This window comes from Watersipora subatra, chromosome 1 (genome assembly GCF_963576615.1).
Source record: "Watersipora subatra chromosome 1, tzWatSuba1.1, whole genome shotgun sequence".
Classification (NCBI taxonomy): domain Eukaryota; kingdom Metazoa; phylum Bryozoa; class Gymnolaemata; order Cheilostomatida; family Watersiporidae; genus Watersipora; species Watersipora subatra.
The window spans coordinates 72,945,612-72,971,061 of record NC_088708.1 but is presented as its reverse complement, the minus strand read 5'-3'; the positions used below and the strand labels follow the sequence as shown (position 1 = coordinate 72,971,061).

The window sequence follows — 25,450 nt, the reverse complement described above, 5'->3', positions numbered from 1 at the left end:
CTGATGTTGCAGTTTTGGTTTGCTTATGATCGGCATGGAAACTAGAAATATCCATGACTCTCCCAGCACGATTATGAACATGGTGGAATTACCGCTGTTAACAAATTCCACTTTGTCACTGTGTCTGTCTGTTAGTCGGAGTTTCCACATGTTTTGGTCAAAACATGTTTCCACATGTTTTGACCAACTTTATCCAAACTTCACACACATGTGCACTGCGCTTTCCACCAAAACTATGCGGCTTCAAAGCAACGTCAGGCTCCTGAGAAGCAGCCTCTTAACGCTTCAAAGCCTGGTCTCGAGATGACTCTAGGGGTTGTTTTCTCATCAGATACTCAAGAAAACTCGACTGCGTGGTTTCGCTTTGTTTTTACCCACTTCCGGTTTAGCTAGAATTATGAAATATTTGGCCGCTCCATGTCTGACACGCTCCGTGTCTGACACGCTCCGTGTCTGACACGCTCCGTGTCTGACACGCTCCGTGTCTGACACGCTCCGTGTCTGACACGCTCCGTGTCTGACACGCTCCGTGTCTGACACGCTCCGTGTCTGACACGCTCCGTGTCTGACACGCTCCGTGTCTGACACGCTCCGTGTCTGACACGCTCCGTGTCTGACACGCTCCGTGTCTGACACGCTCCGTGTCTGACACGCTCCGTGTCTGACACGCTCCGTGTCTGACACGCTCCGTGTCTGACACGTTTTCAGTATAATCCCAAAGTTTCCAGTCGATATGACTGCTAATGCTTGAGATATTGCCGAAATACTGAAAGCATTTCAAACTAGCCAAGAAATGAAAAATGGCTGCTAACAGGACATTAGTTTCTAATGACATACCAGCTGACGTTCTTGGTAATGAAGGCTCAGAAATTGACAAAGCTAGAAAGCTTCTTCTTGTTAGCTTTACACTAACACTGGTTGTTTTTTGTTCATAAAACATACACTCCCTATCAGATTCAGTATACTGTTCATAAAAACATACACTTCCTATCAGATTCGATGTACTGTTCATAAAAACATACACTTCCTATCAGATTCGGTGTACTGTTCATAAAAACATACACTCCCTATCAGATTCGGTATACTGTTCATAAAACATACACTCCCTATCAGATTCGGTGTACTGTTCATAAAACATACACTCCTTATCAGATTCGGTGTACTGTTCATAAAAACATACACTCCTATCAGATTCGGTGTACTGTTAATAAAAACATACACTTCCTATCAGATTCCGTGTACTGTTCATAAAAACATGCACTCCCTATCAGATTCGGTGTACTGTTCATAAAAACATGTACTCCCTATAAGATTCGGTGTACTGTTCATAAAAACATACACTCCTTATCAGATTCGGTGTACTGTTCATAAAAACATACACTCCTTATCAGATTCGGTATACTGTTCATAAAAACATACACTTCATATCAGATTCGGTGTACTGTTCATAAAAACATGTACTCCCTATAAGATTCGGTGTACTGTTCATAAAAACATACACTCCTTATCAGATTCGGTGTACTGTTCATAAAAACATACACTCCTTATCAGATTCGGTGTACTGTTCATAAAAACATACACTCCTATCAGATTCGGTGCACTGTTCATAAAACATACATCCCTATCAGATTCGGTGTACTGTTCATAAAACATCCATTCCTATCAGATTCGATGTACAGTTCATAAAAACATACACTCCTATCAGATGCGGTGTACTGCAATAATTATGTTTGGTCAGTTACCTGTACCACATCACTTTTTGAGAGAGGGTGAAATAAGAACTATTCACTCTATTTATTTATGTACGTTTTTATTGTTTTCTACAAGCTAAAGGCATCAAAATGATATTCAGTTCAAAAGGAATTGTGCAATTCTAAGTACTTTAACAGTTGATGGAAAGCCTGTAATATAGTTTAGGATCAAGTGACCCGCTTGTATGTACAAAACTAAGCTTCATAGTGTCAAACATCTACCTGTGGGCTGTCTGATTGAAAATGAAATAAATCTTAGGCAATGCAGAGCTGACTGCTATTAGGCACTAGAAATATCTAGATACGTATGAAGCGTGTCTCCCTTCACACATCCTTTAAAACGGATCAATAAAAATGTAATAAGCTCATTATGTCGAACAATTCGCTACGTCATGGAGCAATTGTTGTTTGTGATTCTTGTTGAGTGGGCTTTACTGCTGTATTACATACACGTGAGCCTTCTAAATACCATTAATAGGAAGTAGCTCTTGTATGTAGATGTACAAACTGTCCATTATTAGCTTACTACTAGCAAGTTTATAACGGCTAAGCTTATTAAAATTAGATGTACTCGAAATGATTTCCTGAAACAAACTTAGTCATTTTTAAAAGACTTGAAGGACCAAACTACATATCACTGCTCTACCTGTTCTATTACATGCCCATTCTCAGCATGAACCTGAGCTAGAGCACCGAGCTCTTTTGTCTTCCGAAACACCTCCAGCATTTCGCCATCATCAATCATAAACACATCCTTGTAAGCTTGAAACACTTTGAAAGAATTTATTCCTAAAAGAGATAAACTATAATACATATTATGTATATAATTATATAGACTTGCATATTTTCAATAGCTTTGAATCGCTAAAAGGAAGAGGATAAATGGTGTATAATGTAGAATGTTGTGGGAACTATGATGCAGCAGGCTGTAGAACGCTGCAGAATAAGGTGAGGCAGGTCTGAACACTGGCCCACCTTTTTCATTGACTAGAACTTCCATATCCTTAGCAACTTGGTCACTCCACCAGGTAATACCAACATGGAATCCGTAGTCACAGCAAACTTTCTCATCAGCCCATGCACGCCATTTATCATAAGCCTCAAGAGGAGACACACCTCTCTGGTCCAGAACAAAGTCAACTGAAAGTAATAAATTATAATAGTAACAATTTATAATAGTAATAGGTAACAATAGTAATAAGTGTGCATGTATGTGTGTGCGTGCGTGTTTATTTTCATCAACAGAAACAATACAGAAAAAGAAACTGCATATTAGTAAGTATATCAGGTTAGGCTAAATACAAATTAATGAAAAAATGAAACAATATAGCAAAATTCACTCAACCTGAGCACGGGATAATGATGATGGAGCCATAGGTGCACTGTAGCCCAGAGATAATGATGATGGAGCCATAGGTGCACTGTAGCCCAGCTAATGTCGCGCAAGTAATAATAGTAATAAGTAATAATAGTAATAAGTAATAATAGTAATAAGTAATAATAGTAATGAGCACAATTACTATGTTTTCAAGCTTACTTTGGTATTCTCCTAAACGAATAAAGGAAACTGCAAAACTAAAAACTATTTTTGAGTGCTGTAATCACATTTTAAGACCCATTAAAAATGAACGTATACATTTTTTGTAGATTTTATCAGAAAGGATCGGTGCTATTCTATCCTTTCCAATTGTTTTTGATGTTTGAGGTGATCGGATTGCCAAGATGTTCAAGATTAAAATCGATGAAACTTGATCACGACTAAAACGCTCAGAAGACAAATAAGTGTGGCATCACGTCACTCGTTGTCATCGTTGATATCGGCTATTGCGTTCAAGTTGAACCCTTATTCTCTATAATGGTTCAACTTAAAGCCTTTATTCTGTATAAGATTCTATTCTATCTCTTTGCAATTATAGACGTCATAATTGCACATTTGATTGATCTGAACGTTTTAATCGTCATCAAGTTTTATCAATTTTAATCTTGAAAATCCTGACAATCGATTCACCTCAAACATCAAAAACAATCGCACATGACTGAAAAAATACCATTACTTTTTGATAAAATCTAAAAAATTTCGTGTAAGCTCATCTTTAAATGCATAATTATATGCATATATTTATCGTGCATTTTATTGAAAAAATCCACTTTTTGGTCCAACCCTAATATCCCCAGCAACTTATATATCTGGTAACAAAAAATTGCTTGGTTAGCAAAAGGCTCCTCATTATTAGCTACGGTTCTCAATAATGCAAATCATAGCAAAAGATTTTTAGTTCGCAAGTCAGAGAGGCAACGTGTAAACATACTGATCATAGTTGTTCCTCCGGCAATGGCAGCCTTGGTACCATGATAAAAGTCATCTATTGCATGAGTTCCCATGAAGGGCAGCTGCATGTGAGTGTGGGTGTCAATACCTCCTACAACCAGACAATTAAATTTACATATTAATATACACATTTAAAATTGTTTCAGACTTGAGGTGCATATTAAAGGATCGGCCCAAAATAAATATTAAATTGCAAGAGATCGACCTGAAATTTTGACGCACTACTCAAAATAATACATAAGCTTACAAAAGATAGCTAGCAAGTAAAAGTCTAGAACATGGAACAGTTTAGGTCTATCAACTGTATGCAGGAGAGAGAATGAAATTAACTTGCTGAGCTGGGATTAAACAAAAATCTCACAAACCTGGCAAAACAAGTTTTCCTTGAGCATCTATAACCCGAGTTCCTCCTGGAATGACCAGGTTCTGTCCAATTTCTTTGATGACTCCTTCCTCCAAATATAAGTCGGCGTCAAACATTTGATCATCGTTGACACATTTTCCACCTTTGATCAGCAGCCGGCCGGCAGCATTCTGCAAGCATTTACAAATTTAAACTAAAAGGCAGTTAGTGGTATGGGAGCCATAGATGATATCAGTAATATTTGCCAGACAGGCTAATGAAGAATGAATAATGTCTCACATGGATATGTAATGGAACTTTGGTTACTGGTGGAGGTGTCATCTTGATATCTATATTTTATGTTTAGATTAGATCAGTCTAATAATCGGGGAGATGCTCTACACTCTACAGAGAGATTCACCTGCAGATAGAAAACCAAATGAAACGTGTATGCTTGATGGTCAAAGCAATTTTACCTGAGATAAGGCTGCGTAAAATATGACATGCTATGAACTAAATCTAGCTAAATTAAAATTTGCTGGTTAAGAGGCAGTAGGCCTACAGTTCATGTAATTTAAATACGTAATATTTTCTTGATCCCGCATTTTAAAACATTATTATAAATATATATGTACAAAGTTGTAGACATCGCACGTCAAAATTATTTGAAATAATTTATCAATCAAAACAATGAGCATAGGAAAACAAGTATTGAGTGTCTAATACTAAAAAGTAACATATGGCTAAGTTAACATTGTAGACATCGCACGTCAAAATTATTTGAAATAATTGATCAATCAAAACAATGAGCATAGGAAAACAAGTATTGAGTGTCTAATACTAAAAAGTAACATACGGCTAAGTTAACATTTATTTTTATTCTGAAGTTTAGAGTCTGACATATTTTCAGTGACATATAATTACAGCCTGTAGTCACGCTTTTAAAAGAAGGATTTGCTGTGAAAAATGTACGCCCGAATATGAAACCTATAAAAAAAGGTTAGGGCTAGTCCACCATTGTAGCCGGGTTTCAAATGGCAACGTCACAACATCTTTTAGTTTTTCAACAACGTAGTTACCGCTAACACGTGCATCAATAATCTAGTAGTTAATATTAATAGGCCAGTTATGATTTCATTTATATTGTTGATGTTTGAGTTAGCATTGTTTTACGTTTCGCGCCTTCAGAACAAACATAACCGAAACGTTTTAATGTGCAACCTACCTCGCTAATCCGCAGCTGTTGACATTTAAGCAGATTCGTGAAAGTTACAGACTGAGATTTTTTGTCGGACGGAGAAAACCCTTACCGTGATAAGAAAACTCACATTTGAATTGGTTCGTTATATACAGCACACACAGTGCACACAATAAATGTATTCAGGCGCACGATCTTCATGAGATGATAACACCCACTCTATTGTGACAGTAGAAACAATAACTGATGTTATGGATGCTCCATAACGTTTCAGCAGTAATATTATATACAGTTTTGTTTTATGGCCAAATAAAAGCAATAATTATTATAAAAAAGCACAACTCTTAGGCTACTGCCATCACCAATATATGTCTTCTGTCATTTTCTTTAAACTTAAGCACACTCAGTTGTGGCCAGGAAAAGTTGATTTGGTTCTTTAGGTTTAGGCTTCAACTATCAATCTTAAATGACATGCAAGATAACATGATCAGCAAGTCTTTTTTACTTGTTATTGACTATTGGGCCAGGGTTTTAAACAGTAGATGACCAATAAGTCGAAAGAATAATAAATGGTGGGATAATAAAATGCCACAACTGCTACAAAACATTGCATCTAGAACTGCAATACATCAACAAGCAAACATGAAACTCTAGGGCAATTGCTATGCTGCGATAAATGTCAAGCATGGGAGTTGTCAAACCCCATCACAGCTGATGCGATGCAATCATATGGGACATCAGTTGGACCGGGCGTTGTCTGACCATTATAATGAACAGCTAATGAATGAAAGACAGCATAAAATTGTAACTAAACCATGATTATTATTGAGCAACACCACTTAATATGAAAGAGACTAACTGGCTACAGCAAATACTAACAAATATTTAGTGAAGCAAACAACTCTACAAAGTGCCAGGCACAAGCAGAGGTATGTCACCAAGATTACAGGGTGCCAGCCAGATTTACAATTTGTTGAAGCATTATAACGGTCAACTTACACCAGATCAGCAACCAGTCACCATCAAGACAAATATTTGCGACACTTTATTCAGTATATTTAAATATAGCTTATAACATCATACAACATGTGATTTTTGTGGGGCAGAAGCGCTATTTTGATTACGATCAAAATTTGTCATGGGAGAAATTGAACTCAAGGTCCAGAGTGCAACCATTACACATAGAACTATAAAACCATTTAGTAAATTCACTCAAAAGAAACACAAAAACAATACATTTGTATATTAACATTACAATTACAAAAAATAAATAGCTAGATATATTATTTCATATTATTACCAAAAAAATAAAATTCCTTCCTTGACAATTGACAGCACAAATAAATTTCAATCAAATCTTTTTGAAAAGTTTAAATTTATTTAATGCTCTAGTTTTATTGATCGTGATCAGCAAAGCATAAACTAAATTAAATTACTTTCTTTTACTTTCTTATCTATATGGGCATATCTTTTGATGTGATCATTTTGCAAGCACTAGTTTAAACAGTGATGGCCGCCTGACATGGTTGTCAGTCTATTCCGTCTATTAAAAAAGCAAGCTTTAAACAAACTGATGTGCTTGTTCTAAACTAGGAACATGATTGTGTTAGTCGATAAACACATCATAAATACAAGTTTCCGATCCCATCTAAGCTGTTCTCATACTGCGAAAAAGCAGCTTTCATTGTTAGTTGTAACCAAAGTTGTAACTAGTTTGGTCAGAGTTGCTCGAGTTGAATTAGACCTGTAAATCAACTATGTTAGTAATGTGATTGAGAGGATGACTCTAACTTACTCTATCCTTGCTTGAATCAGGTTGTCAGTCTGTATCGTAAATGGTTTCAGGCTGTTTCCTTTTTAGCATGTACACCCTTATTATGTTTCGAGATTTTACAAATGTTACAAATTTTATAGATTTTTTGCAATATATCACAGATATAAATATTTTCACAAATATTCAAGAATTAGATTCAAGTGTTGACCTACATTAAAGTAAATGTTGAAGGCTAATCAAAAACAACTTGGCAATGATGCTTGGTTAAAAATAGATACAGTGGACCCCTTTGTTGAAAAAGTTAAATTCTCATTTTCAACATTGTTACTCTTTGCCAACTTTGTCAATAGCCATGAATAAAAAATTAAATTTCATTTTGTAATGATTTTAACTACATAAACCAAACGGTTGTTGAGTTATGTTTTTTTAATGATTACGCAGGCTAAATTCTGAATACAATGTATTTCATTTTTAAAAGGTTACAACAATAACAATCTGTACAGATATGATCACACTGCATACATTGTATTTGCTTATTTCGAATCATATACATGCATATGACTCGAAATAAGCAAATAAAAAAACTTTTTTATATGTGAATGTTTGGTGTCTGTTCACCAGGTTTATATTAACTTACAGCATGCAAAGGAATGATTATTTAGCTTGGCTATTTTAAAATGATTACCCGATGTAACACTTTTTGTCAGAGACTATTTGGTATCAACCAGTAAACTTAAGTTTAGCAACAGCTGTTTCCTGTTTGTATAAGTAGCGTATAATATGTAGCCTGGTCAATGTGTAAAGATGAGCTTTCACATTAGTATACTTAGTGCTTACAAACAGTCCTACCAGCGATGCAATAGCAGTGTGTTACAGCAGCATAAATATATTAACATACATAGTTTTTGTTTCAGAAACCTGCAGTGAGACAGTGTCTTATGGCTGTCATCACAGTTGTGTATTAAGTTAAGTAGACAAAACACGCAACACAAACTTGCTAAAACACTATCTACTCAATGATATAAAACTCCCTACATGATTCTAATGTGTCAAACCGGTTTAGCTTTACATAAATTACAAATGGGATAATACGATATGACCGAGCAAATTATTATTGTAGAGATAATATGTGTAGTTACTAGCTAATAATGTAGTTACCTGGAGATAGTCTGCTATAAAGGTTTCTATGAGGGCTGCAAAATATACGCTAAGCATAACTCTAGCGAGGCAACTTTAAGTTCTTTTCTATTAAGATTATACTCAGTATGATTAAACCAGTCATTATATTCATACAGGCTTGCTATTCAATCACACTTGCAACCATTCTGTAATATTGTGATTTCATCATTTGACTAAATTCCAATATAACAGTGATTTTAATCAGGTAATGAGTTTATAATCAAATGTATAGACTAATAACAGTGAGTTAACCCCTTCATGATAACACTACAGTTACATAGAACTTTGAAACATCTACTCTTATTTTGTAGTGTTTCAGTTTAACTTTTGCTGTAAATTCAATAGCATTAAAAACAGGTGGGGATAAAAAATAAGATGCTGCTTAGAAGATTATCTCAACTTTTTCTATGCTGTTTGCAGTTGTTTTGGGTAGGCAATACCTGTAGTTATCATACTATGGCTCAGGATTCTTTGAAATTGTGTGAGTCGTCGCCTCTCGCTAAATATATAATATAATACCATAGCGCTAAATAGCAGTTTGTTAGCCGGAATCTGAAATTATGATAGATGATAGATAACTTGCTAATGAATGAAAATTGTGGAGCAAAAACAGTTACATACAATCAATGACTGCTTAAAAAGATAACTTTTAAACCAGCAACCAAGAATACTGCACAAATGTATTATCTTATACTCATCATGTAACTAAACAACATACATATATGAGTAGCTTGTAATTACAACAGAAATATCGGCAAAGTAACAAAGGCAGGGAGAACACACTTGTTGTCTAATCTCAACAGAGTACACATCAGATGTTGGATTTCAGACAAAAAACACAACATAAAAAGAAAATTAAAACTACTGAAAAAACAAATAAAAAACTAAAAATAATAGTTGGACGAAATTCTTAATCATTAAATCAATGATTGTCTTGTTAATTTAATAATGTCAGATAAAGAGCAAAATAAAAAGCTAGTACTAAGTATGATAGCAGCGATATCACAGAGTGAATAAATACGTTAAAAAAAGAAAATACAAACAAGCGATCAGCTAAGCAATTCCAGGAATGGCAAAATAACTCGACTAGGTAACTATGTATCCTTCTATGGCTGATGAGATAACCAGAGCAAGACAACTCCATTTGCTCTTTACCAAATGCCCTGGGATTGACCTCCAGGAGGCTTTGACACTCGAGATGAATTCCTTGGCTTGTGGTCATCATACTGATCACCTGCGAATATGCCATTTGAGTTAGCCTCATTTCTAAACTCTCTTTCCCAGAGTCTCTCTTACCAATTTACCGAGTGCTCAAAATATTCAGTAAGTCAAACATGGTACTTATGGCAGCATTTTTAAACAAAACTCGCATCAACTGCAAAAAAGTTAGCTTAAAATATATAATCTTCTATATTGGAACAATCACTGTTCGACAGGATCTGTAGAAAATGTTATTAGGATACAAACACATGAAAGTGTGTCACTTACCACTGAAAGCAAAGGATGACTCCTGCATGTTCCTACCACCACTCCTGGTTGGAGGTCTATGAACTATACCATCGCCTTGACCTTGTGGTTTTTCAGGAACAGCTTCAGTGACCTTGACCTCTTCAACTTTTGTCACAAGATCAATCACTTCACCATCATATGGGTCTCGCTCTACCTTTTGTGGGGCTAGGGCCTGTGGCAACATAGGGCATGCTAGAAATCAAGCTATGTCATGACATGTAACAATGTATATTTAAACAAATGTATCAGCCCCCAAGGAAGACTTGGAAGTATAAATTATTTGTACACCTGAGTCAAACTGCTGCATGACAAACAATCTCTAATGATAAAACCCCGCATTACGCTGATTACTTGCACTTATTCTTGTCTCAGCACTCACACCACCTGTCAAACTATAGATGACCTGCTAGCAGATGTGTGATGAGTTTCGAGCATGTTAACAAGTTCTCATGAGAGTGTTAACAAGTTCTTCTGAGCGTGTTAACAAGTTCTTCTGAGCGCGTTAACAGGTTCTTCTGAGTGTGTTAACAAGTTCTTCTGAGTGCGTTAACAAGTTCTTCTGAGCGTGTTAACAAGTTTTTCTGAGTGTGTTAACAAGTTCTTATGAACGTGTTAACAAGTTCTTATGAACGTGTTAACAAGTTCTTATGAGTGTGTTAACAAGTTCTTATAAGTGTGTTAACAAGTTTTTTTGAGCGTGTTAACAAGTTCTTCTGAGCGTGTTAACAAGTTCTTCTGAGTGTGTTAACAAGTTCTTCTGAGTGTGTTAACAAGTTCTTATGAGCGTGTTAACAAGTTCTTATAAGTGTGTTAACAAGTTTTTTCTGAGTGTGTTAACAAGTTTTTCTGAGTGTGTTAACAACTTCTTCTGAGTGTGTTAACAAGTTCTTCTGAATGTGTTAACAAGTTCTTATGAGTGTGTTAACAAGTTCTTCTGAGCGTGTTAACAAGTTCTCCTGAGTGTGTTAACAAGTTCTTCTGAGTGTGTTAACAAGTTCTTCTGAGCGTGTTAACAAGTTCTTATGAGCGTGTTAACAAGTTCTTCTGAGCGTGTTAACAAGTTCTTCTGAATGTGTTAACAAGTTCTTCTGAGTGTCTTAACAAGTTCTTCCGAGTGCGTTAACAAGTTCTTCTGAGCGTATTAACAAGTTATTCTAAGCGTATTAACAAGTTCTTCTGAGTGTGTTAACAAGTTCTTCTGAGCGTGTATGTATGTTCTAGACAAGGCAATGCTTTAATATATTAAAGAATCGTTTAATTACTGGCTTGACTCCGCAGTGAAGATGTAAATACATAAAAGAGGTTGTAATATTGCTGTTTGGTTAACTAGTACAAACTCAAAAATAAAAGAATTATGAGTTATTTTAGATAATAAACTACTGCTATATATATTTGTACCTGATCTCTAGCTGTCACCCTTCCATACACATATGGCGCATTTGATGGAGTAGGAATAAAATTTCCTGATCCTTGACACAAGTGTAGACCATCTTCGTCTTTGACAATCCTGCCTCCACAAATAACCACAACGGGTACTCCATGAACTGTTTGACCTGAAAAAAGCTTTCAACTCAACAGAGTCTGTCCGAAGCTACACTGAAACTTCAATGTAGACAGTCTACAGTCACTGTCCATACTATGTAATAAGTGTGTGCACAAATACACACTTTAATCCTAATTTAAATTTTTGTTGTCTTTTGTGGTTAAACTTTGATGTCTTACTTTTACTAAATAAATACAGATTGCAACACACGTAAGACATTCTGATCTAGAAGTAAATACATACAGCACAAAACTTGATGACTTTGTTGATGTTTTTAAATTTAACCATTGACCTTATATGTTGATATTAATGTAATCCAACTAGAATTCACGTATAGAGATGCGATGAGTGACGATGATAAGTTATCATAACAAATTTATGTGAGCCTGCGGTCGGTTGTATTAATTTACCTTCAAATATGTTGAAGTCACAAGCATGGCTGTGAGTCTTGGAAGAAATAACACGCGCAGCCGCAGGATCCCAAACAACGAGATCAGCATCTGAGCCTACAGCAATGCGTCCCTGAAATACACCGCATAGCATAGCTATATCACTAACTTACGACCACTGTTAAGTATAAATTCACCTACGCAGCAAGCTTTTATTATACCAGATTTGAATAAACAGTTAATTTAATTGACATTGCTTTACTATTAGTAATATACCATTATGCAATTAAAATACATGTTCATGGTGAAGAGATACATTCATACGTCAACATATGAGTGCCCCCAACATACGAGAAAATCGAGATACTATCAGATTTTTGCACAAATCTTTTTGGAGATACGAATGATCTTTGAGATATGACCATATGAGCCGGTTCTCGACGACCTCTATGTGAGAGGCTGATTTCGAAAACAGGTCTTTTCTCTCAAATCAGTTTAAAAAAAGTTTTTAAAAGGTTGGCTAAAAGTTAAAATGAACACGAGGCAAAAAGTGCCAAACCGGAAACAGATCATAAATAATTAAGATGACAAAATTAAAGTAAGTTTAGTAAAGGATTAAAACTTAGCTTCAAGTGTGTTGAGTAAGCTAAATTCTTTTAATTTAAATTCAAAGTTTCTGTTACGTAACGTCCCAAAAGTTTAGTGTATCTAGCGCTACAGTGAACTTTGAAAACAAGTATTATATCGATAAAGACTTGAATAATAGGCCATGATTAGAGTAAACAAGCATGCTGATCTTGTCTTACACCAAATCTATACAATTATTAGAAACATTATACTTTGGAAATCTTTACTATAATAAGAGCCATGTCCGTCCGTTTGAAGCCACGCTAAAAGCGTAACGAGAAAAACAATTGAATCACACAGGGATTGAACCCGGTTGTTTGGCTTGGCAGTTGGGCATAATACCAACTGCACCACCGCATCACCTTGCTGCTTTGTCGAACTAGAAATTCCCCTGTCATACAGCCCACGACCGAAGTGATATTGGAAAAAAGAAAGGGTACTGATGGTTGAAAAATGCAATATTAGCAGTCAAATGGCACTGCAGTGCAATAGGATAACTGCAATGGTAGCTGTAATGTACTGGGTGTGGGTGTTATTATATACAACAAACAGCAATAATGAAAGGAAAATATTATATGTTTATATTTTTCCCCTTGCAATAAGAGAAATGCAATGTTGGCCAATATTAGAAGTAAAATGCACTGATATTATTAAAATAACCAATATTATTAATATAGTAATACAGTAATAATAGAAAACCAATGCATAATTTTGTTTACATTTCAAAACGTCATAGCTAACAATATCAAGAATTTCTGATATTTATATAGATCTTTGGAAAATCTATTTAACAAAACTATTTAAAAAAATAATAACAGTAACATATTGCCCATCATTGATGTTGTTAGTGTGACTATTACACTTCAATAGTCATCCAAACTTATAATTAAATATTGTAATAATCTCATAAGAATCGTTAGGAAAAATATCATCGTCATTTCCTTTACTTTCATTGCTTTGGACATCAGTTAGAATACCAATGTACTCAAAAGTTTCCAAAATGTCAGTTACTTTGAAATCGGCAAAAAAGAAACGATTCCTGTACTTCTACATTAATTACAGAAACCTTCGGCAATTCGACAATGCTATAGACTGGTGAAATGTGCACGTTATTTTTGTGTGAAATGCACACAACTTAATGGTTCTATTCTCTGTCGCTTGGCGTTTCGTTTGCCGGTCTTAATTTTGATAAAAGTAAGGCTTGGTCAGTTTTAATAACGATTTTCGGCCAAATTAATCTGTCTATTTGTGTATAATCAGATCAGATGGGTAAGTTTTAAGATACTGTCGACAATTTACAAAGACTTGGTAACATATTTAAATATGTTTTTATGTGTTTAGTATCGTTATTATACTTTAGCGACTCTACGAAACCATGGTTAAATTTGTTGATGAGATTTCGAGACAAGGGTTTGCGACGTTGTTGATGAATAATTTTCGTAAGTTGTGTGCACATGCACTTATCATAAAAACTCTCAAATGTTTGCTTTGCTCGTTTGGTCGTGGGATAACTGTTCAGATACTTATTACACATGATGGTCTCTCCCGACACACGGGACTGCCAGCGGTACTAGTCTGGTATAATAATACTATAAATAATAATAATCATACAGAGAAACCTCGAGTCAAAATAAATGATAAGTTGAATTACCTTCCTGGGGTAAATATTGAATATCTTAGCAGCGTTGGTGCTCGTTACAGCAACGTATCTGCATGCATCTATCTTCCCAGTGTGCACTCCCTTCTCCCACACCATTGACATACGGTCCTCCACTCCATTCACCCCATTCGGAATCTTCCGAAAATCTTCTTTTCCTAGAGCCTTTTGATCGGCGTTGTACGTGCAATTGCTAGTGCCAGTCACTTGCAAGTCGTCACTGTAACAGAGAACCAGGTACACAAACTGTTTTAATACACTGACTTCTGTTTATACAAGTTTATATGCATATAACAATACAATGTAAGTCTCATCTCTAAAGAAGGAATGGTAAAGCATAGTCTATTGATATGAAAGTCCCCCAGCAACAAGCTGGTTGACGTCAGCAATAATACGTAATGGCATGTCTCTGAATTACTTTCCAACTATTGAATAGAATATGGCCTCTCCTTATTCATTTACAAAAAAATCGTCATAAATGCATTCCATCATTCTGTTATCATGTACCAATATACCAATAAAGTGAACAAAAGTACAATTGTTATCATTCACTTGATAACAATCTTACCTCTAGAGTGTTAGCTATACACCTGCTCCCTTGGCAAGATTACTGATACAGCCATTGTACAAATCAAGACCTGACACACAATCTAACAATCTATTGACAGTCACTTAAATATCAAGAAAGTTTGAAAATGTCATACTTAGCCAGTAGATCCATGAGATGTGCTGGAGTTGATGGGTCGGGCCTCAAAGGAGGCCCCATAACATACGCAGCGGCGTGTCTCCAGCACTTGTTCCAATAATTGGTGCCATCAGTACCGAGACTGGCTGCTATCGGCTCACCAAACACAATATGACCTGCAGGCAACATAATGCATGCCAGTGTATATGATAGATAGATAACTCCAGACACTCCAGATAACTCAACATCTTCATCTGACCTATTATTATGATTTAATAGCCGAAATGCAAAATGCTGGTGTAAACAAAAAGAGAAGGTAAAAAATCCAAGGATATCAATATAACAAAATAATGGCATGTTTAAAAATTTTGGCTAATCTTCTCAGGAGCTAGAATGACCCAAATCTAAATAATTCTTTTATAACTAATACTGATTTAGTTTTTTCTACCTTAGCACTGAAACAATATAATTTTGGATGATACTACATACAAATTCTTGTGATAAGTCAACAAATATACAGCCAAGATGTATGTTTTCATGGTAAAATATTTCATACAATAATTAAGTTGATTATTTCTTGATACATCTTTAATGTATACATATACATATATGATGTTGATCGCAAGAACTCAACTTACGCACAAGACAAGTTCACAAAATAACTAACTAAACATTCACAAGCAGTAAATATCAAACTCAGAAAAAAATACTAAAACGCTCTACTTTAAACATTCACAATATTGTTCTGTATAAACTGAAAACTCCAACAATTTTGGCACTGTTGTGTTGCATTTCAAGACAACTTGTTAGACTATCAGTAAAAGATGGTGAGAAAAACAGATTCAAGACCACACCTCTTGAATTGTTTGTTAGTTTTTAGCATCTGCTCAGTTACTAGTACTACCAGTTACTAGTACTACCAGTTACTAGTACTACCAGTTACTATTACTACCAGTTACTATTACTACCAGTTACTAGAAATACCAGTTACTAGTACTACCAGTTACTAGTACTACCAGTTACTAGTACTACCAGTTACTAGTACTGACAATTACTCTAATACATAAACAATGGAATAACTCAGTACAAATTTATTGAGAGCTCAAATCAACCTCAGAGGTTGCTCCTAAACCTCTTTAGCAACAGAAATGTTTGCATGACTCACCTTTTCTCCTTGCCTCACTGATGACATTTGATGCTGTTTTACTTGTTACATTCGTAACAAAGACAGGACATCTAACTTGATTAGCTAACACAATAGCTCTATGAGTAGCCTCTCCTTCGACTTCCTCTGGCCTGCACATGGCGTGACCTTCAGGGCCAGTGATGCCAGCATCAAACAGCTCTTTGGATTTCTAGTGTAATAACGGTAGATATTGTTTTATCAAGCAGCCAACCAGTAGCCTACTTGCCGCATGGTGAAATTTATCATATCACACTAGCTAAATCATCAATTTACTAAGGAAATTATCTATTATAAAATAAAAGCACTCAGATATTTTGAAGACTCAAACTGCCAACAGAATACTTATAATCACATCCTGTTAGTGTGGCAAACTTAAACTTTGTGAATACATAACCCTTTCTGCCGATAGATCAGAGACACTCACTCAAACAACATGTGAAACCATTTTATCACTTTACACACTTTTGCTAAGAAACACTCAATATACCCTCAATAGTCCAAACCATCCAAATATTTACATGCTCCTTCAATAAAGTGTTTTACCGTTTGTCATGACAGAAGTTATTTATATTTTGTCCCCATCTGAGCTGGTAACTAATGTATGATGTTACAGACAATTTTTAAATCACCTGCTCTATGATGTCTCCGTTTTCACAATGAACCATGGAAAGGGCATGAAGAGCCTTGCTCTTTTTCATCACCTCCATTATATCTCCATCATTGAGCATAAAAACATCCTTGTTCCCCTGGTCCAGCCTGAATGAGTTGACACCTAGGTAGTACAAGTATATACTTCTGAGTATCAAATTGAAACTCAATGATTTATGTGAGTATGCTATCTGAATAACCGGCGTTGCAAGGACAATAAAACAAGTTTTTTGCACAGATAATTTATTTTTAATCAACCTATACAACATTAAAGGTTGGCTTGCAACAAAATTCACATTACAGTTATTTGGTATCAAAAGATTCCCCATGTCTTACTCTGTTGTGTGGTACGTGGAAATGGGATTACAAGCTCTTAAAAGCTCAAAAACGAAAAGCCGCCATAGATTGGAATCTATTTATTTGACGTATTCATTACAGTTTGATTATTGTCTTGTCAAGTGATGTCCTCAAGTGAATTGAAAGGCCAATAAAAAGCTCAATATAGAACTTATTGTAGCACTAGTTTATGACAAACACTTCGGGTTTTACCGAAGACCCGTATCAAATATTGATGCTCGCTACTTTAGAGTTTTGTTTCGGCTTGGACTAATCGTCAAGTCGTAATCTGATCATGTGACCCAATACTTCGAAAATAATTTTTGCAGCACTCTCGATTATCACAGGTGACCAACAGGCTCGTCTTGATTATCAGACAATGATATGTACTCATTCAAGCTAAGGTTGAAAAGTTTAATGATTTTTTACGGTAAGTTATAAGATACCAGTGCTAAAAGTGACAGCATTACAATGATGATAAAACAGACGCGTAAGAACAATAGACATGGTTTTATTGCATGCGTGAAGTATATTTGTGAAATATTTTGACAAATGGGATTGCATGAAAGTGTAAACCGAGACCATCCTGTAACAAGTACGTCCCATTTGAGCCGTTTTGGAAAGAGAATCCAAACTACAGCGGTCTCGTGTGGCTGCGATTAACTGTTCGTTTTTGAGCTTTTAAGAGCTTGTAATCACATTCCCACATATTTTGCACCTACAACACAACAGAGTAAGACATGGTGAATCTTTTTATATCAAATAACTGTAATGTGGATTTTATTGCAAGTCAACCTTTAACATTTACCATTCTAACTTTTAAATGAACGGTTTTTTTATTTTTGAGTGTGTCCAGCCAATGCATAATTCAAATATTTGAAAGCTCGGGGCATAGCTAAACAAGATTGCTGAAAAACATTTATTACTTCTAATGCTACAAATTCATACAAGATTTAAAACAGCTTATAAACAGATGCAGGTAATGTAGTTGCCATTAGCTAAGTTACTTTACCCACTGAGTTTGAGTAACTTAAGCTAGTCTACATCTTTACTATAACTATAATAAGAGCTGTGTCTGTCTTTTCATCTGGACGTTAAGAAAAAAGACTGCACCTCGTAGGAATCGAACCCCTACATTTAGAAGCAGAGATGGTAAACAGAGCTCACTATCACTACACCATGCAGTCACCTTGCCTTGGCATTGAATATAATTGTTCTTATAATCATTACACATCATCTCTCACGGCGCATCGAATTGCAAGCGCCGTTTGTGGGCAAGTTTGGACACATATCTTTTCTTCTAGTGGTTCAAACGTGCTAGTTCACGTTCTTCTAGCAGTTCAAGTGAGCATATTTCAACCAATCATTATAGGCTGGACATATGACAGACAAACAAACACTTAGATTTATATTTTATATATACAGTGTATATATAAATGTAGGTGTTTGTTGCAGTATACAGATGTAGTAATGATATAGGATGCAAAAAGATGAATGCTGCAGCTTGTAGCGTGCTGCAGCATATAGTGGATGCTGCAGTATATAGAATGCTGCAGGGTGTAGAATGTTGCAAGGTACAGATACTACAAGGAATGGAGTGCTGCAAGATATAGCATGCTGCAACATACACCCAGAGACTGACCCACCTTTTTCATTGACTAGAACTTCCATATCCTGGGCAACTTGGTCACTCCACCAGGTGATACCTACGTGTAGACCATAATCACAGCAAACTTTTTTATCCGCCCAGGCACGCCATTTATCGTAAGCCTCCAGGGGAGATACACCCTTCTGGTCCAGCACACAGTCCACTGTAAAAAATGTGCACCTTTGTTGCTGCACTTCAACACCAAGTAAAACTAACCACATTGCATGTTTATCACTTTTTGCAATACCTACTTATGATATATTTGCATTTTCCACACTTTTTTTACCATATTTATGCAAGCTTCATTTACCCTTACTTTATCTACCAATACTGCAGTAGCCTGCTTTAACTATACCCTCAGTTCAAATATTCAACCTTGACAGGTCAAATATTTAACCTTGACAGGTCAAATATTTAACCTTGACAGGTCAAGTATCTAACCTTGACAGGTCAAATATCTAACCTTGACAGGTCAAATATCAAACCTTGACATGTCATTTTTCACTATAACTCCCCAAGCTGTATCAATATTCTAATCAGTCATGTAGCATCTGACTTTGCAACTCATACTGTCACAGTACAAGTCCTTCTCTGTATCACATATATCCCATCTGTATCGTGTACTGCACGGGCACTAGACAGACCTACCTCTATTTGACAAAAATCCCTACATACTACACGTGCGTGTAAAAGATTTGAATCAGGATCAGTGATCAAATCACTGTTCCAACACTTTAAAATGTTTTGTTAACAGTATGAGAGTCTGATATGCATATGTGTATTGAGTCTGTGAGTCTGATATGCATGTGTGTATTGAGTATGTGAGTCTGATATGCATGTGTGTAGAGAGTATGTGAGTCTGATATACATGTGTGTAGTGAGTGTGTGAGTCTGATATACATGTGTGTAGTGAGTATGTGAGTCTGACATGCATGTATGTAGTGGGTATGTGAGTCTGATATGCATGTGTGTAGTGAGTATGTGAGTCTGATATGCATGTGTGTAGAGAGTATGTGAGTCTGATATACATGTGTGTAGTGAGTGTGTGAGTCTGATATACATGTATGTAGTGGGTATGTGAGTCTGATATGCATGTGTGTAGTGAGTATGTGAGTCTGATATGCATGTGTGTAGTGAGTATGTGAGTCTGATATGCATGTGTGTAGTGAGTATGTGAGTCTGACATGCATGTGTGTAGTGAGTATATGAGTCTGATATGCATATGTGTAGTGAGTATGTGAGTCTGATATGCATGTGTGTATTGAGTATGTGAGTCTGATATGCATGTGTGTATTGAGTATGTGAGTCTGATATGCATGTGTGTAGTGAGTATGTGAGTCTGATATGCATGTGTGTATTGAGTATGTGAGTCTGATATGCATGTGTGTAGTGAGTATGTGAGTCTGATATGCATGTATGTAGTGGGTATGTGAGTCTGATATGCATGTGTGTAGTGAGTGTGTGAGTCTGATATGCATGTATGTAGTGAGTATGTGAGTCTGATATGCATGTATGTAGTGAGTATGTGAGTCTGAGAGTTTTACATGTTCTGAGATGTACATTCAGAACAAAACTTTGCTATACACAGACAATGCAAAAAACATTGCAATTTGGAGGCGCACTCAACGCCATAATAATTTGGAGGCGCACTCAACGCCATAATAATTTGGAGGCACACTCTACGCCATTGCACCTAAGCCATAATGCAAGGATTAGTTAGTTCAAACGGGTGACCGTACTTATCATTGTAGTTCCACCAGCAATCGCAGCCTTGGTTCCATCGTAGAAGTCATCTATAGAGTGTGTGCCCATATGCGGTAGCTGCATATGAGTGTTCGTATCTATACCTCCTGCAAACCATGAGAACATGAGGAGACGCCAGCACGCAGAAGATGATGATGATATCACGCAGTAGATATGCTAAGTAAAGAGAAGTTTAATGAGCTGGGCCATATAAGTATTGATTTATTCATACATTCAGGACCATCAGCCCGGTCTAGTCAGAGGGAACAGGACGTAGTGTGTAATGGAACACTGGTATGGGCCCATGAGCTAACTCTTGAGTGCAAAAATATTCATAATATATTTGCAGTCACACTTCAAACTATTTCACCAAGAAAGCATTGTCAGCAACAGAGACAGGAAGATGAAGATAAGAGATGAAAGGGTTACCTGAACCGCTCAGCTATAAGCAATAAGTAGCAACATAAATACATTTGCGAGAAATATAGGTCATGACTATATAGGTATATAGGTCAATGTATGACTAAAGCGACAACAAAGATGAGAGCTATCCAACAATATTCAAATTTATAAAAATATCAAGTTTTTGATGGAGAAAACATAGGACCGACCTGGTAGAACAAGTTTTCCTTTGGCATCTATAACCCGCGTTCCACCTGGAATGACCAGGTTCTGTCCAATCTCCTTGATGACCCCACCTTCCAAATACAAGTCAGCGTCAAACAGCTGATCATCATTGACACATTTTCCACCTTTAATCAGCAGTCGACCGGCAGCACTCTGCAACAATGTCAGCGACAGCTAATATAGAGCTCATGTGAATATTATATAATAGCAAAAGCAGAAGTTAGTGAGGTAGCAATAGTAACAATAGCAGAAATAGTATGGGGCTTTTTGTTCTGCACACTATGACTGTTTCTGTCTCCAGTACCCTGCAGAGCAAAAAGTAACCCTAGTTTTTAAACGCAATGGTTAAAGACAAACAGGAGAGGGAGCATGCACGACGATGGAGAATAAGTAGAAAAATAAGGCTACAGGTTTAGCAGTTTCATTAGAAACCAGATACATAGTAACATTTGTTACCGTTCATAAGAACTTTTGAAATGTTCAGAAATTTATATTGGCCCTTGATAGCATTATACATACTTACATTAATATGCAAAGGTACCTTTTTCACTGGCATAGTCATTTTGGCATGCAGCGTGCTCTAACAAATGTGGACTGCTGAAAGCAAACAGTAAAAATGAACGCAAAATTCATGCAGTTACTGCAAACAACACAAACATGCCAATACTGTTGTTTGGCACAAACAAAAGACAAGCTGAAGGCTAAACTAAAAGAAGCAGACAGTAGCGTTTAACAAACAAACAGCAGCTGAGGTAAAGTGTACTGGTTAGTCAAAGTTAACAAGCACCTGTCGCCCTGTCGCAGCCTCAGGACCTCTTGTGTTACTAGACATGCAAGAGGTGGCGGCAGCTGGTCCAACTGCGCCAGGCAAAAACAACGATCGACTAGAAAATGCATCGTCGACTGTTCCAAAAAAGCCTGCATTTACAGCGCGACCAGTAGGCATAGGTCCACCATGTCCGGTGAATAGGTTATCCCCAACCCTCTCCATCAAACGTGGCGGCGAATCAGCAAATAACAATATGTCTGGTGCTTAGAGAAGCACATGTAGCGCGTATGAGGCACTTTGAAGAAATGAAACAGGAAAGAATGCGAAGTAGCAGACTCGGTCAAGATAAAAAACCAGCAGGAGACCCAAGTGTAATTGACAACATAAATAGCATCAAACCTTAAAGGGTTGCTATCTATCTGCACTGCGCTTTTGCGCATGATAATCATTATGTCTACGCTGTGAGGGTGAGTTTATACTAGCTACAACGCAAAATCTCAAAGAACACAAAATCGCAGCACTCGGCTGAAAAATATTAACTGCAATTGTCTGAAAGCTATCAGGACTAATAGTTTCTGAAAATCTGCTCTTTTTGTCTGCCTATTCAGCAACATGATGTCTTTAGTATAATGGAGTAGTGGAAGGTGTGGAAGGTGGAATAGTGGAAGGTGTATGGAATAACAACTCATGTAGGCAATAATTGCTTACAGGAGTTGTTATTCCATACACCTTCCATTTCATGCATCAACTAGTCTATTTATTATACAAACAAATAGGTTGGCTAGCCTCACTTTTCAAATTGAGATCAGAGTCTCAGAGAAGCAGTGCAAATATCACAGAAATAGCATAGATAAGAAAGAGCATTTATGGGCAATTTCAATAGTTGTTCTCAAATGCCTGTCAGCCATAGCTAGCCCTCAGCAACGCTATCTTTCCTATCTCTCTTCTATAGTGCAAGAGTCTTACCTATTTCCGTAATCAGCAAACATTAATAGCCATCAAGCTGATTGATCTACGGCAAAATCGAGCTAACTAATTCCCAAGGGTTTGCACTAACATATTAAAATGCTCAAATGAGTCAACGAAGGGCGATTGATAGTCCTTTCCTCATAGGCTGATATCGCCTGCCATAAATTCTTAGGTGAAAATTTTACAATAAGCTTAAAGCAAGTTGTTAGAAAAAATAAAATTTAAGTGAGTATGAAAAGAGTTTTGTAAATGTTGCAAAACTTATTGCTATCTTGAAAATCTAAATCACAGGAATTGAAATCAATAGATATAAGACAAATTTGAGTCGAGCAAGCAAACCATAAGATTTTGTTATTTCTTCAGTGAGCACTTGCAATGATTATGCATGAATCCGGTAGAATAATATAAGAACTGTTTTGCAACTAGTCAGGCTTTAACATCTAAAAGGGAAGCACAGTGAAAAATTTAATACTTCGATACAAAATACTTTGTAAAAATTTTTATCAAGTAATTTGAATTGCAAGAATACTGACTGTGACTACATAAAATGCAGTTTGACACGAAGCAAAACATTATAACTGCTCTAGAACAAATTAAACAGCCTGACATCTGCAAAGTATATGTCCAGTTCTTTATGAATACTAGAAAACTTACTCTATAGTCTACTAGTATAGGCTACTAGAAGCCAAAGTTCAAATAATTAACAAAATTGTAGCTTATGATGAAAAACCTTTGAAAGTGTAATGTAAGACCATAATAACGCCGCAATACCAATGGTGCCTCTATGTGGCTCTGAAGAACTCGTTGCTACTTTCACTAGCAAATATAGAACATAGTCATATTATACGCTGTATGCCAGTGAGTATATCAGTGCTATTGCACATAACAAACCAAGCTAAACAATTGGGTGAATCAGGTGTTGAACTTATGTATATCCACATTTCTGGCTAATACTATAAAAAGAAACTTAACTGATCAATAAAACTGATAATGCTGTGCTCTAATGGACACCACAAAAAATACTAAATATCATTAAACAATCAGGATCGCAACTAAATTCTACATAAGGTTTTCGATAAACGATGAGTATGAGGTCCAACTAGCCCACCTGCTTTGCGTAGGTGGGCACTGGGCAGATGCAAGATTTACACTGGTGATAATTAAATATGAAGTCTTTGGTTACGACGACAATTAAAAAGAAGTATTGCACAACCACTTAAACGTGCATATATATTTAAAGCTTAGTCACTACGGACCTACCTGTCGTTGTCCAGATCAATTGAAAAACTTTTTAAAAGCTACCCAGATGTTGAGTTTTAAAATTTAGCCTAAAGTTCTACCCAACGACGCTAAAGCAATCTGTTTCTTTTTTGCGTTAGCACACAAACGATGGTCATAAGTAGAAGCATCAGGCTATGACCTTACCCGACGGCCATATTGCTATTGAACCATGGCTCAGGACCAGGTAATCTCGGCGAGATGAACTAAACACAATGGTTGCAACGCCTAATATAATGAATTGTTCAAAAACTACGCTCAATAGGAATTATAGGATTAAAATATAACTTTAGCAACAGAAGCGTTATTAAAACATCGTACTGATGCAGGAGATTCTACTGTCGTTTGTCTATCCATCTGCAATTTACATATATGTTTTTATGCATGTTTAACCACAGAATATCGACTACCAGGAATAACCATCATGCGTTTATTGCTTGCTAGCGTTTTCTATTATTTTGTTAATATGGTAACTGATCCGTCTGTTATATATGCGCTCACTGCTTAATAACTTATAATTGTAATCTACGTCGAGTTTTCTACAGTTCAATTAGGATATTGAAGACTATGCAAATCCGTTTCACCATGCACCATGAAAAATTTTAAGATCACAATTTTGGAAAAACTGTTGCAAGAACAGTCATCTTACTCGAAAATTTTGTTGCGTGCCATTATTGCGTAGGCTGTGCAGATATGATACATAGGCCTTCGCTTCATATTCGGCCATATAGACAAAGCATACATGCCCTTAATTCATAGTTTTTTTAAACATGAACATGACCAAAATTTGGGCTTTTCTTGTTTATCAGTAGCCTACTAGATATTTGAATTGTGATGCTGGAACAATAACCGTCCTTGCTGTGCAATTGAAAATTTCATTGTGTGATGTATTCACAAAGCAATTGTAACTTTTCTCCAGCTCAGTGCCAAAAAGTAAGGTGCTTCTCAAATAGATTTAGCAATTCTTCAGACGTAGCTCATCATTAATTTATTGTCTTATTTTTTTCCTGTTCTATGTAGAAACGATAACTGTATTTATGTTGCCCTGATTGCTATTAGACAAAATCAGTTAATGCTAAATGCACACCAAGAAGCCTTTGTGAAATTTTTTTCTTTTACATTGACATAGCTCCTAGACTATATGGCTAGTTAAATTAGCTTGCCTCAAACTGGGCGGAATATAACAAACAAACCAAATAGTATTTGTTGGAACTTTACATATTTGCTTTGTATTGATGCCTCTATCTATTTTGTGTGGTTTG

At 36.2% G+C, this 25,450-nt stretch overlaps 2 protein-coding genes across 3 annotated transcripts in view; one reads left to right on the top strand and one right to left on the bottom strand.

The window, feature by feature from the left end:
* Positions 1 to 22,118, bottom strand: part of LOC137391348 (protein sidekick-2-like) — a 78,271-nt gene extending 56,153 nt beyond the window's left edge. The window contains exons 1-5 of the mRNA XM_068077799.1: positions 21,960 to 22,118; positions 21,157 to 21,325; positions 4,061 to 4,171; positions 2,727 to 2,891; positions 2,398 to 2,540 (exon numbers count right to left, since the gene is read on the bottom strand). Of these exons, the coding sequence (XP_067933900.1) occupies positions 2,398 to 2,540; positions 2,727 to 2,891; positions 4,061 to 4,171; positions 21,157 to 21,325; positions 21,960 to 22,118 (747 nt within the window). The remainder of the gene's footprint in view (positions 1 to 2,397; positions 2,541 to 2,726; positions 2,892 to 4,060; positions 4,172 to 21,156; positions 21,326 to 21,959) is intronic.
* Positions 22,119 to 24,335: 2,217 nt separating this feature from the next.
* The window catches only part of LOC137385573 (exportin-7-like), a 40,297-nt gene continuing 39,182 nt past the window's right edge, over positions 24,336 to 25,450 (top strand). For both annotated transcript variants that reach the window (XM_068072059.1, XM_068072058.1), the window contains exon 1: positions 24,336 to 24,375. In XM_068072059.1, coding sequence (XP_067928160.1) covers positions 24,361 to 24,375 — 15 coding nt within the window. In that variant the 5' untranslated portion in view covers positions 24,336 to 24,360. The remainder of the gene's footprint in view (positions 24,376 to 25,450) is intronic.